Source organism: Prenolepis imparis, unplaced genomic scaffold, assembly GCF_030444845.1.
Source record: "Prenolepis imparis isolate NDT839.2.m4 unplaced genomic scaffold, iyPreImpa1.0 SCAF_3, whole genome shotgun sequence".
In the NCBI taxonomy this organism is placed as follows: Eukaryota; Metazoa; Arthropoda; class Insecta; order Hymenoptera; family Formicidae; genus Prenolepis; species Prenolepis imparis.
Genome location: NW_028141161.1, coordinates 5,926,124 through 5,939,889, shown reverse-complemented (window position 1 = coordinate 5,939,889; position 13,766 = coordinate 5,926,124). Strand labels below are relative to the sequence as shown.

Below are 13,766 nucleotides of genomic sequence, written 5' to 3'. Positions count from 1 at the left end.
AAGCAGTGGTATCAACGCAGAGTACTCCATCATTCTTGCCCAGAGGTTCATCATATTTAATGCCAATCCACCAGCCTTCTTTAAATTCAGTTTTACCTAATAATAAAATAAGTAATTTAAAAAAAATGTCATACGACGAAAATATCACATTTAAACAGATAAAAATATATTTTTCATGGAATGTGTAAAAGTACGAGTGTAAATGTACTAAGATTCTACTAACCAATGTATAAGATAGTAGCTCTTCTTTTTGGTTGATTTGGAACAGATACTTCGCAGCGATCTCCAATTTTACATAAACTGGCTAAACGTTCCTCCGCTTCTTCTTCCTGTTTCTTTTCCTCTATTTTCTTCTTCATTTCTTCCTCATTATATTTCCCTAACTTATTCTTCTCCAGAAACGCCTTAACAGTATCTGTATTACATATTCAAGTATAAATAGGAGCTTATCATTTGTCACAATTTTGTATACAAAATAAGTTGCAAAAGTTTGTACCTGTCTTCTTAGCATATTCTTCTTCAGATATCTCAAACTTCATTACATTATTCAAGTCTTCTGTAGTGGACGAGAAGTTATCGATGACCTGCAATATTATTATTCTTTATAACTTTTTATTAATAAAATACGAGTACAGAAGACTTGAATAATGTAATGAAGTTTGAGATATCTGAAGAAGAATATGCTAAGAAGACAGGTACAAACTTTTGCAACTTATTTTGTATACAAAATTGTGACAAATGATAAGCTACTATTTATACTTGAATGTGTAATACAGATACTGTTAAGGCGTTTCTGGAGAAGAATAAGTTAGGGAAATATAATGAGGAAGAAATGAAGAAGAAAATAGAGGAAAAGAAACAGGAAGAAGCGGAGGAAAGTTTAGCCAGTTTATGTAAAATTGGAGATCGCTGCGAAGTATCTGTTCCAAATCAATCAAAAAGAAGAGCTACTATCTTATACATTGGTTAGTAGAATCTTAGTACATTTACACTCGTACTTTTACACATTCCATGAAAAATATATTTTTATCTGTTTAAATGTGATATTTTCGTCGTATGACATTTTTTTAAATTACTTATTTTATTATTAGGTAAAACTGAATTTAAAGAAGGCTGGTGGATTGGCATTAAATATGATGAACCTCTGGGCAAGAATGATGGAAGGTAAATGTATAATTTAATACCACTCTCTTCATTGTGATATCAAAATAATAATTTTCTTATTGTGTCTTGCTTTTTATATTCTCGACAGTGTTGGTGGTAAAAGATATTTCGAATGTCCACCAAAATATGGAGGATTCGTGAAGCCGACGCACGTGAAGGTCGGAGATTTTCCCGAAGAAGATTTCGACTTGAATGAAGAGCTTTAAAACACCCAGCATTATTCCACTGAATATCTTTTGAATTCTCAAAATGGAAACAATATTATATAAAATAAGCTTTTTTAAATTAAATAGTGCTCATAAATTTAAGATCCTCAGTATTTCCTTCGTTTTATTATGTCTGGTCGCCAATCAATGGGATGTGTCTTTTCAGTCTGAAAATAGATAATAGATAATATGATATACAATGTTAAAAAAGAATAATTAGATATCACCATAGATGATTATTAGATCGCAAGTGTACAATATAATTATTTATTATACAATATAATTAAAGAAAAAGATATATTATACAATATAATTAAAGAAAAAGATAAATTATACAATATAATTAAAGAAAATTCACACCGCAGTATCGTCTTCCTTATATACTTTTATAGTCTTATCAGCCTCCGTTGTAATCATGCGAGTGCTCGACATGTCAAACGTAATGCTGAATATTCCAGCCTCGCTGTCCATCGAGCCAGGTTGAACCGGTGCTTGGAGTCGCTGGAAATTGTATCCGGTTCTCCAGTCCCAAAGATGCATGGTGCCATTATCGGCGCCGGATACCAAGACCCCATCGGCATTTACAGCCAGACAATTGACTATAGCATTGTGACCGGATAAGTTTTGAATGAACTTCCCCTCCGGACATTTCCACTGTTTGATATTGTCCGGTGATGCCGAGGCGAACATGTACAAAGACGGATGAAATGCCAGAGCTCGAACGCTCTTCTTGTGATTCGTCAGGGTCGCCCGGGACTTTCCGGCTGCCAAGTCCCATAAACGTATCGTACAGTCGTGGCTGCCGGTGACGATTTGCGGTTCAGCGGATTGGCAGATCACACTGGCCACTGTGTTGGTATGCCCGATCAGCGTATGGACGTTCGCCTTCGTACGCATATCCCATACTCTTCCCGTAGAATCTCGTCCAGCTGTTACGAGAACGTCCACGGTGGGATGCAACGCCATGGAATATACGGCCGACAAATGCCCGTGATAATGTCTGATCACTTTGTTGTACTCGAGATCCCAGCATTTAACTTGACGGTCCTCGCCGCAGGAGAACAAATAAGGATGTCTTTGAGAGAAGGCAAGACCGCGTACACTGCTAATGTGACCGGTTAAGGAAACCTTCAGTTTTCCACTTGCAAGGTCCCATATCTAAAAAAAAAAGAAAAAAATTATTATTCTTGCAAATGTTCTATGTTCTGAGAAATGTAAATAAATTAGAATAAAATCAAAATAAAGTAAAATATGGCCAGGCGCAGCAATTAAGGCGCGAAAATTTTATTGTAATTCTAAAATTATTGCAAATATAAAATTATCAATATGAATAATGTACCTTTTTTGAGCAATCTTTAATGCAATTAAAAATTAACAAATAATTTAATACAAGTAATCAAAAATTTAACAAATTAGAATAAATATTTTACCCACTTTGATTACTCTGTCAGCTGAACCAGTGGCAAACCATTCGTTTCCAGGTTCGATAGCGCAACTTCTCACCCATCCGAGATGACCGCTAATAACTCTGTACAATTTCCAAGGTGCGTGCCACTTGGGTTTGGCCATCGAAGGTGTTTTCTTTTGGGGCACTGTTAGTGCACTGCTACCTGTATTACCTGATCCACCTGTTGCTGCCGCAACTATTGCTGTGTTTCCTTGCATTATATTATAAGGAACAACCGCCGAAGTTATGCGGTGAAACGTGCCGTATCGCTATAGTCAATGACGAGGTACTATTAAAGACCGGTGGTCTTACGGGAGTTAGTGTGACTGGAAAAAGAGCGCTGTGTACTAGCGCCCTCTCAGTAATATCACAGTATATACAGTAGCGCAACTCTCTCAATTTCTTGATACATAAAATGGAGTACGCATGCGCGAAATCAGCGAGTATATTCAGTACCGCCATCTGAACTTTTCTCTCACTCTTTCTTTTGATTTTCTCTCTCTGATTCATACTGAGGGATCGAGTAGCTGAGGTATGGTTAGGTGAGAGATTTGAAAGAGAAAAAATAATAATAAATAATTTGCGATATAAGTACATATGTATAATTTATTGTACATTATAGTACATTATAATTTCTTAAGATAAAATAAAACATAAATTATAATTACGCACTTTATAATTTTCCTATAAAATATTTGTTATAAAATATATATATAATATAGAATTATTTATTAATAAATATATTTAATAAATATCTTGGTTTTTTTATTCATTTATTTACTTTAATATACGGATTTTAATTAAACGCATATATTATCATGTTATAAAAATTTTTAAAATATTTCTTTTAATTTTAAGCTTTTAATTGTGTTAAATATATATGTGTGCACATTAATATGTAAATATATGAATATTTGATGTGATTCTTTTGTTATCTGTTATGTCAAGTATAAATTATTATTTATTTTAATATTTAAATTATGTTATATAATATTTTATATTTTTTTATGTATTTATTTGTCTTATATATATTAGACATTATATTTTTAACAATGTGTGATCTCTTATATACATAATTTTTATTAAAATTAATTTATTTTACATGTAGTAATGTGCTAAAAAGAGAGCGAAAATAAAGAGAAAATGAGATAAAAGTTTAGATGGCAGTACTGGTTATACTCGCTGATTTCACGCATGCGCGTTCCATTTTATGTTACATAAACATCAAAGGTGCCGACCAGTGAACTATAACCATACTGGAAGTACAACTGCCTTACCCCCTCAATGGGTACTAGCGGTCAGAGAGAGATAGTTAAACGGCGACCGTCTGTCTCCTTTTAACATGAACTATCTTAGCTGAAAACATTCGTCTCGATTCGTGTCATGCAAACATTGCAAGTACTTATACCTACAAGTAATGTGCAATTTTGGAAAAGAAGAATGGGAAGAAAGTGTTAATAAATGAAAAAAGGATGCGTGTGCGTGTACTTGAATCTTGGTACTTGGTATATAGAAAATGCATAAATGTTTTTAGAGTGGATAGTATAGCGAGTCACGTGGTACGTGCAGTTAGACAAGAACAGACGGTCGCCATTCAACTATCTCTCTCTGACCGCTCGAGAACAAAGGAGTTGTACTTCCAGTATGGTTATAGTTCACTGGTGCCGACAGAGAGCTGCGCTACTGTATATACTGTGGTATAAATACAAGGGTATGCTCTTGCGCACGCTACCAATCAGAATTGTCAAAGTGTGACGTCACAGATAAGCGGTAAATTTAAAACTGTTGTTTCCAAATAGCTTATGTTAGCAGCATTCTCGTCAGATATATTATTTTGATTTCAAGTTTGCAGAAAAAAATTTGTTGTGAAGTAATAGTTTATGAATTAATAAATATAAATAAATAACATTAAAAACTCAATAAATATAGAAAAGTATAAAAAACGAATATATAAAAATGTTAATATCGATCGTAAAATTTTTCGGAAACGAAAAATATTTTATACTGTTCCCATCAAGCAATTTTGTCTTTCGATAATAATTGCCACAACCTTTCACAGAACAGGACATTGTAATATTCACAATCTTTCACAATCACGTTTCTCCGGATATAAACAGCACCGGGGGGCCGCCATGTTTAATTATAGTCCAATCAGAGTTACCCGAGTGTGACGTCACACTTTGACTGCGCAGTGGATGAACACGGAATGAGCATAACCTTGTACTTATACCATGGTCGAACTGTGTGTTCGGGCTATGCGACCCAAACCGAGGCCCGGCAATAGTACCTATAGATACCTATAGATGGCATTGCAATCACAAGATGATGCTCGTTAGTTTGAGAAAGAGGAGCTCCGTGAACTTGGCCCCCCAATTTTGACTTTTTGAGTTTTTTTTTTTTTAATCATTTGTAAGTCGTTTGTAGGTGATTGTTAGATTAATTAAAACGTTTGTTAGATTAGCCTCGCGCTGCAAAATAAAAAATAAAATTGACCGTAAAGTTAGCCCCCGGTTTTTTATTTTGATCCTATTTAAGTTTTGCAGAGGCTCAATCGATGCGGAATCGTTTGTTGGTCACAAATATGCTAATTAGAACGTTTGTTAGGCCGGTATTCATAGTCCGTTCTCATTTCAAGACCGTCTTAAATAATGTCTTAAGATGCAAATACGGCTCTGTGATTGGTTAATCACATCTTAAGATTGTACTTAAGACAGTTTTAAATATAAGAACCGACTATGAATACCGGCCTAAGATCGTCGTTTCTTAAATAAAAGCAAAAAACGATATTTCGCGTATCGCTAATCGCGCTGGTCTGCCGGAGCCATAACGCGTACCGCGTAACCAATCAGAGTCGTTCCGCGTTTTCTATTACGCTGGGTCCACAATAGGTGATTTAAGCCCTAAGCCTTAAGAAATTGATCAATCGCAGTCAAGTATGAGGAGAAAACTCGACTGTGATTGGTCAATTTCTTAAGGCTTAGGGCTTAAATCACCTATCGTGGACCCAGCGTTACGGCTCTGATTGGTTACGCGGTACGCGTTATGGCTCCAGCAGACCAGCGCGATTAGCGACACGCGAAATATCGTTTTTTGCTTTTATTTAAGAAACGACGATCTAACAAACGTTCTAATTAGCATATTCGTGACCATACGATTCCGCATCAATTGAGCCTCTGCAAAACTTAAATAATCTAAATTAAAAGCCGAAGGCTAACTTCACGGTTATTTCCCTAGAAAATTATCAAATATCGTTTTTTGCTTTTATTTAAGAAACGACGATCTAACAAACGTTCTAATTAGCATATTCATGACCAACAAACGATTCCGCATTGATTGAGCCTCTGCAAAACTTAAATAATCTAAATTAAAAGCCGAGGGCTAACTTCACGGTTATTTCCCTAGAAAATTATCAAATATCGTTTTTTGCTTTTATTTAAGAAACGACGATCTAACAAACGTTCTAATTAGCATATTCGTGACCAACAAACGATTCCGCATCGATTCAGCCTCTGCAAAACTGAAATAGGATCAAAATAATAAACCGGGGGCTAACTTTACGGTCAATTTTATTTTTTATTTTGCAGCGCGAGGCTAATCTAACAAACGTTTTAATTAATCTAACAATCACCTACAAACGACTTACAAACGATTAAAAAAAAAAAATCTCAAAAAGTCAAAATTGGGGGGCCAAGTTCACGGAGCTCGAGCCGCCGATCATTCGGGTAAGGGCCTGAGCAGAATGGCTGACTTATAACCTTAAGACAATGTTTTATGCCTTAACGCTGGGTCCACAATAGGTGATTTAAGCCCTAAGCCTTAAGAAATTGATCAATCGCAGTCAAGTATGAGGAGAAAACTCGACTGTGATTGGTCAATTTCTTAAGGCTTAGGGCTTAAATCACCTATTGTGGACCCAGCGTAAGGGCTAGTCTACAATAGAGTCGTAAGGTCGTAAACGTAAGAAATTGACCAATCACAGTCGATTATTCTCCTCGAATTCAACTGTGATTGGTCAATTTCTTACGTTTACGACCTTACGACTCTATTGTAGACTAGCCCTTACGTCTTTAGTCTTTACGTATTCGCTTCACATCTGAGCAGAATGATTAATTTATAATTTTAAGACAAAAAACAGTATTGTGCGTTACTAAAGGCAAAGATTTAAAACATAAAACATTGTCTTAAAATTATAAAGCAATCATTCTGCTCAGACCCTAACGCTATGCCTCAGGAGTGTCCCTACAAAAAAAAATATGCTGAGATTGTAACTTCCGCGAAATCGTTATTCAATTTTTGTAGACACTCCTGAGGCATAGCCAAGAGTGACGGCGGCTCGGCCGTCGAGTCTCGAATGGTAGCGGGGGACTGAAGGCGTCGCTTCAGAAATCGGCTCGAAATGTGCAACTAATTTCGAGTACTGAATTAAAGGTATTACCATCGTCAACGGTCATACCACGTTGTAACGCACCAGTTCTCGTCCGATCACTGAAGTTAAGCAACATTGGGCATGGTCAGTACTTAGATGGGTGACCGCTTGGGAACACCATGTACTGTTGGCACCATCTTTTTTTTTTGCTAATTCAAAATCTTAAGGGGATCCTAAAGCCGTTTTTTATTTTACCGATAAAACGAGAAATTGGATTCGACAACTAATCTTTTTATAGATTATATCGATTAAAAAATCCTTTTCCACAATTAAAGTACGGTTGTACATCACACGAATCAAGCAACGCGATTGGTCAAATCCTTACGTTACATCCACGGCTACGGAAGGTGTGTGCTATAGCCTTAAGCCGGGTCTACATTGGTCGTAGAATCGTAGATCGTAAGAAATTTGAGAAGCCTTCATTTGCGCACAGTACAATTGCACACCGTGCTATTAGGGTGCCGTCACATGGGGCGTAACTTGCGTAAGCGTAACCAGCGGATCGCCAATCACCGAGTTATTCCGATAGAGCCCTTCGTCGAGCTCTATCGGAATAACTCGGTGATTGGCGATCCGCTGGTTACGCTTACGCAAGTTACGCCCCATGTGACGGCACCCTTAGACACATAAAGTTGCGCACAGTTCTTTTGCCCACAGTTCTTTTGCGCACAGTTCTTTTGCGCACCGTTCGTTTGCACATCGTGCAATTGGACACGAAAATGCGCGACACATGCTCTATTCACACATACACACACACACACACACGCGCGCGCGCGTGCGCGAGGGGTGGTGCAAGGGCAGGCCTTCGGCCCCCCTCCCGCACCCCGCCGGTAGGGGTGCCTACCAGCACGGTGCGCAAAAGAACAGTGAGCAAAAGAACTGGGGCTCGATTCTTGAATTCATTCGCAAGAGAAACGTATGCGCAAATTCGGCTCTTACAGAAAAGTTGCAAGTTGATTGGCTAAAAGCCATGCGATAGCGAATTTGCGTATACGTTTCTCTCGCGAATGAATTCAAGAATCGAGTCCCTGTGCGCAAAAGAACTGTGTGCAAAAGAACTGTGCGCAACTTTATGTGTCTAATAGCACGGTGTGCAATTGCAACGTGTGCAATTGTACTGTGCGCAAGTGAGCCTCTCCCAGAAATTTGACCAACCACAGTTGATTGAACCAATCATGAGCGTTCCGCCAATTCCGCAACCCGCATGTTCCGCACCATGGGACTGCGCCCTAATTCCGCAAATAAATGCGGATAAAATAGAAACTTGCGAAATAGAAAGAAGCGGATAAAAATCGGCGGAACGAACGTAAAACAGGTCGAACCAATCACGAGCGTTTCGCCAATTCCGCAATCCGCATGTTCCGCACCATGGGACTGCGCCCTGCGCTTCCGCGTTTTCCGCTCCATGGGACATAGGAAAATGCATTCCAGCGGAACGCAATTGTTTTGTTTTTCTGCGCATTGTACCAGCCGCCTCCATTTTTAAATTCCTATTAACCTTAAGGCCATTGCACGTACAAAAATTTTAGTCGTAATCGCAAGGCCGTAAGCAAATCGTCCAATCACAGTCAAGCATTATTCTTATTACGTTATGATAATTCTTCTCTATGATTGGACGATTTGCTTATGGCCTTACGATTACGACTAAAATTTTTGTACGTGCAATGGCCTTTAATGTCAGACGTCTGTACTGTAGTACCGGATAATTATGCGAGTGTGTTGATTTTGAATTCATATTAATATGCCTTCATGTGCAGTAAAAAGTTGCCAAAATTACACGGGGAAAAAGGGATCTGAAAATATGCTTATTAGGGCCACTTCGACCAACTCTGATTAACTTTAATCGACGATTAAACTATATATCTCTGTCTCTTTTTAAGAACGTATCTGAAAAGAGACAAAGATATAGTTTAATCGTCGATTAAAGTTAATCAGAGTTAGTCGAAGTGGCCATTAGAACGCGAACTTATATTCGTTTACGAGAAATTAATAAAATGATAAATACAGAAAATTATTTTTAAAAATCTCAGAAAAAAATTAAAAAATTGACAAACAAAAGGTATTAATATATAGGTATATATATATAGTATATATATATAGGTATTAATATATTATTATATGTTTCGTTCGTTACGTGTTCATCTTATTTAAAATTTTTATTAATTTGTTATTTTCTTGTTGTAAATGTTTGATATTTTATTATAATTTAATATAATATATGCATATTGAGAATGCCATTTATTTTATTTTCTTCTTTTATTTTATCCTTTTATTAATTTTATGCAAATTGTACAAGAATGAGTGATATGTCAATTGAATTTGCCACTAAAAAATGGCGGCCACTGGAGCAAAATTTTATTGGCTGTTCAAAAATGTGCGTAGCACACCTTAGGGCTTGAGCAGAATAGCTGACTTAAGCCTAGTCTACAATGGCAGTAAGCAGTATAGAGTAAGCAGTAAGCAGTAAGCAGTATGAAATGGGAATTGCCCATTTCGTTACTCCCGGTCTTTACATCCACTAAAAACAGTATACAATGGCAATAACAAGGCTGTAGGAATAGAGAGTATACTGTTTTTAGTGGATGTAAAGATCGGGAGTAACGAAATGGGCAATTCCCATTTCATACTGCTTACTGCTTACTGCTTACTCTATACTGCTTACTGCCATTGTAGATTAGGCTTTATAAGATTTGAGACAAAAGACAGTATTGTGCGTTAAGCCTAGTCTACAATGGCAGTAAGCAGTATAGAGTAAGCAGTAAGCAGTAAGCAGTATGAAATGGGAATTGCCCATTTCGTTACTCCCGGTCTTTACATCCACTAAAAACAGTATACTCTCTATTCCTACAGCCTTGTTATTGCCATTGTATACTGTTTTTAGTGGATGTAAAGACCGGGAGTAACGAAATGGGCAATTCCCATTTCATACTGCTTACTGCTTACTGCTTACTCTATACTGCTTACTGCCATTGTAGACTAGGCTTTACATAAGACAAAAACTTAAGGGCATAAAACATTGTCATAAGCCTAGTCTACAATAGAGTCGTAAGGTCGTAAACGTAAGAAATTGACCAATCACAGTCGATTATTCTCCTCGAATTCAACTGTGATTGGTCAATTTCTTACGTTTACAACCTTACGACTCTATTGTAGACTAGCCCTTAAAGTTGTAAGTCAGCCATTCTGCTCAAGCCCTTACTTTCTTTCCACCATGTATGCGCTATGCAAGTTGTGTGCTCCCCGCTTTAAGAAATTGACCAATTACAGTTAAGTATGAGGAGAATATTCGACTGCGATTAGTCAATTTCTTTTATCTATTGTGAACCCAGCTTAATCGATATCCTGCAATGAATTTCGGAACGCAGCCTATGTATTCTTGAAGACCGGCGTTTGTTCAATTGATTAGTTTGTGCAATTTAATGCCCAAAATGACGAAAGGTATAGTGAATGTATTTTATTTTAAAATTAAAATTATGTATGAATATAAAATTGATTACGAAATAATTATAGGAGCAAGTAGTAATAAGTGTAAGAAATATAAATATTTTTTCGAAAATAAAATACTCGTAAAACAAATTATCTTGACACTAGAATATATAATAACCAAAAAAACTAAAAAGTAATCATAAAAACAAATTATCTTGACAATAGGATATATATAATGATTTTACATTATTTTATATAATTATAATAATGATTTTTCTGTAATTATATTTTAGAAGAGAGTTTGGAGAAAAAGTCAGTGGAACGTAATGATAGCGATAAAAAAGCGGTGTCCGATTCAGGACCTGATCCATCAGCTCCGATCACGAGGAAAGGAGTTTTAACATCCTTTTTGACATGCAAACCTATGGAAATACCAGAACAAGACATTGTAATAAACTTATGATTCATTTCTATGGATTCTGTCGAACATATTTATATGACATTATAGATTTTTTATCCATTTTTCTTTCAGCTTGGTAAATGTAGGTTTGTCTCCGAGTTTGAAAAGTTGAATCGTATTGGCGAAGGTACTTATGGAATTGTATATCGAGCAAGAGATACAAAAAATGACAAGGTCGTTGCATTGAAGAAAGTAAGAATGGAGCATGAGAAGGATGGATTGCCAGTAAGCGGTCTCAGGGAGATATCAGTCTTGTTATCGTGTCGACATGAAAATATTGTCCAGCTGAGAGAAGTCGTAGTGGGCAGAAGTTTGGAAAGCATATTCCTTGCAATGGAATATTGCGAACAGGATCTAGCGAGTTTGTTGGACAATATGCAGGCGCCATTTTCGGAGAGCCAGGTCAAATGCATAGTGTTGCAAGTACTGAAGGGTCTTCGTTATTTGCATCATAATTTTATCGTTCATAGAGACTTGAAGGTCTCCAATCTTCTTATGACCGATAAAGGTTGTGTAAAAATCGCTGATTTTGGATTGGCCAGGTGGTTCGGTTTACCGTTAAAACCAATGACTCCTAGAGTGGTAACACTATGGTATAGAGCACCGGAATTGCTGTTGCAAGCCAAGACACAAACCACTTCTGTCGATATGTGGGCAGCTGGATGTATATTAGGTAAGAAATTTAATACATTAGAACATTTAATATCATTATACTGCTTATAAATGTAAATATTATGAATATACATACTAACATAGTATTTTGTTAGGAGAGTTGTTGGGGCATAGACCATTATTACCAGGTAGAACAGAAATCGCGCAATTAGAATTAATCGTCGATCTGTTGGGTACACCGAGTGAAGCTATTTGGCCGGAATTTAACTCGTTACCAGCACTACAGAATTTTACACTCAAACAACAGCCGTATAATAACTTGAAACAAAGATTTCCTTGGTTGAGTGCCGCTGGCCTCAGATTGTTAAATTTCTTATTTATGTATGACCCCAAGAAAAGAGCAACCGCCGAAGAGTGTTTGCAAAGCAGTTACTTCAAAGAAGCTCCTTTACGTTAGTATCTGTACATAGTCCTTTGGAGTTATCCTCTTAAAATAGAGTTTATATAATCAAGCTATTTAACTAATTTCAATATTATTACAGCTTGCGATCCAAAACTTATGCCTACTTTTCCACAACATAGAAATATGAAGAAAGCAGTTGCTCAGAAAGAAAATCGTGAACAAGAACCTACCGTTACTGATCAAACCAATAATCTACCAGCAATTTCGGATCTTGTACGTTTGTCGATATATGTATAACAATTGCATACAATATTTAAACTTAATTTTAAAATATTTTACACATGTACATGAATATACATATACAGGGTGTGAAAAGTCTCGGAACGGTCTAATATTTCGGAAAGAAAGTATTTAAACAAAAATTATGTTTAAAAGAACCCATTTAGCGGTTTGAACAATTTGACCTTAGAATGCATTACTAAGGTCATATCAAGGTCATCTCGAATTTTTTAAATGAAATTTTTTTTATATAAATCGATTCCTTGTAATATTTGGTATAAAAAGTTATAAGGGTAGAATGATCAAAAAGTGAACAGTTTACGAGATATTTTATGATTTAAGGCTCCTGGATCCTCGCCGCGGCCGGCGATGTTAGATTGTGACGTCAAAGACGAGAAGGCACACGCTGAAAATTCTTAACTGCCATTTTTAAATGAAAAGATATTTCGATGAAACACTATTTCAGATGGCTTAAGCACATTTTTAAAATACCTCGAAAATTATTCTTTTCCCTTGACAATCAATCAACAATCGTAAAATGATCATGATATCAGACTTTGTCATGCGGAATGACTGCGCATGTGCAAAGACCAGACAGACTGGGCTTTATTTTACAGTCATTTTTACAGCTGTTGATTGATTATAAAGGAAAAACGATAGTTTTCGAGGTATTTTAAGAGTGTACTAAAGCGATTTGAAGTGCTGTTTCATCGAAATATCTTTTTATTTCGAAATGGCATCTAAAAATTTTTAGCGTGTTTTCTTACCTCTGACGTCACAATTCTAACATGGTCGGTGAGGAGCCAGGAGCCTTAAATATAATCTGTAATTGATCAGCTTTAAACCTTTATATCCGAAAAACTACAGCTTAGAATAAAAATTGCGAATAATTTTTTTACTTAATTTTTTGTGAATTTTTCTGCTGTAATTTGATTCGTGAATTTCGGAACATCCTGCACATATATTTTAATCTACATATTTATATTTATTTATATACTTATTTGTTTCAGCTTGGATCGTTAGTGAAGAAGAGACGTGTCGAGTAAAGATGTTTTCAGGTTTACTTGAAAGAATTAATCTTTTGACATTCTTCGAAATATATATTTTGTCAATATTTTTTGAAATATCGTAACAATTACAATAACATCATAATTGATACATGTAAATTTATTGACAAATATATCTTTTGTATAAAATTTTTTATAATAATGTTAATGAGAACTATGCTTTATTTGGAAAAATAAGCTGTAAGCAAATTAATTAGTTGCATTAATGATGTGTGTTCACACAAAGGATGCTGATTCAGAGAGTAAAATAAAATCTTATTAAATTCTATATTTCTT

General features: G+C 36.0%; 4 protein-coding genes and 1 non-coding gene across 7 annotated transcripts in view; 3 read left to right on the top strand and 2 right to left on the bottom strand.

Moving 5' to 3' along the window:
* LOC145933716 (tubulin-folding cofactor B-like) overlaps positions 1 to 578 on the bottom strand; it is a 3,096-nt gene extending 2,518 nt beyond the window's left edge. The window contains exons 1-3 of the mRNA XM_083033693.1: positions 497 to 578; positions 224 to 415; positions 26 to 96 (exon numbers count right to left, since the gene is read on the bottom strand). Of these exons, the coding sequence (XP_082889819.1) occupies positions 26 to 96; positions 224 to 415; positions 497 to 539 (306 nt within the window). The 5' untranslated portion in view covers positions 540 to 578. The remainder of the gene's footprint in view (positions 1 to 25; positions 97 to 223; positions 416 to 496) is intronic.
* Positions 1 to 13,758, top strand: part of Cdc10 (cyclin-dependent kinase 10) — an 18,288-nt gene extending 4,530 nt beyond the window's left edge. The window contains exons 1-6 of one of the 3 annotated variants that reach the window (XM_083033791.1): positions 10,590 to 10,681; positions 10,963 to 11,117; positions 11,202 to 11,802; positions 11,897 to 12,193; positions 12,284 to 12,417; positions 13,434 to 13,758. In XM_083033791.1, coding sequence (XP_082889917.1) covers positions 10,663 to 10,681; positions 10,963 to 11,117; positions 11,202 to 11,802; positions 11,897 to 12,193; positions 12,284 to 12,417; positions 13,434 to 13,469 — 1,242 coding nt within the window. In that variant the 5' untranslated portion in view covers positions 10,590 to 10,662 and the 3' untranslated portion in view covers positions 13,470 to 13,758. Of the gene's footprint in view, positions 1 to 10,589; positions 10,772 to 10,962; positions 11,118 to 11,201; positions 11,803 to 11,896; positions 12,194 to 12,283; positions 12,418 to 13,433 lie in introns of those variants that run through there. The other 2 variants (XM_083033792.1, XM_083033790.1) reach the window with 2 other exon arrangements.
* On the top strand, positions 637 to 1,391 carry LOC145933809 (tubulin-folding cofactor B-like). The gene is made up of 4 exons (XM_083033805.1): positions 637 to 695; positions 777 to 965; positions 1,092 to 1,164; positions 1,253 to 1,391. The coding sequence occupies exons 1-4, from the start codon at positions 653 to 655 to the stop codon at positions 1,368 to 1,370; spliced, it is 423 nt and encodes a 140-aa protein (XP_082889931.1). The 5' UTR covers positions 637 to 652; the 3' UTR covers positions 1,371 to 1,391.
* On the bottom strand, positions 1,192 to 3,135 carry LOC145933801 (pleiotropic regulator 1-like). Its single transcript, XM_083033793.1, has 3 exons — positions 2,805 to 3,135; positions 1,731 to 2,528; positions 1,192 to 1,537 (listed from the first exon to the last, which is right to left on the bottom strand). Exons 1-3 carry the CDS (start codon positions 3,033 to 3,035, stop codon positions 1,478 to 1,480), a joined length of 1,089 nt encoding a protein of 362 aa, XP_082889919.1. The 5' UTR covers positions 3,036 to 3,135; the 3' UTR covers positions 1,192 to 1,477.
* Positions 7,257 to 7,376, top strand: LOC145934600 (5S ribosomal RNA). Its single transcript, XR_014425067.1, has one exon. It is a non-coding gene; the product is annotated as a 5S ribosomal RNA (ribosomal RNA).
* Positions 13,759 to 13,766: the final 8 nt, after the last annotated feature.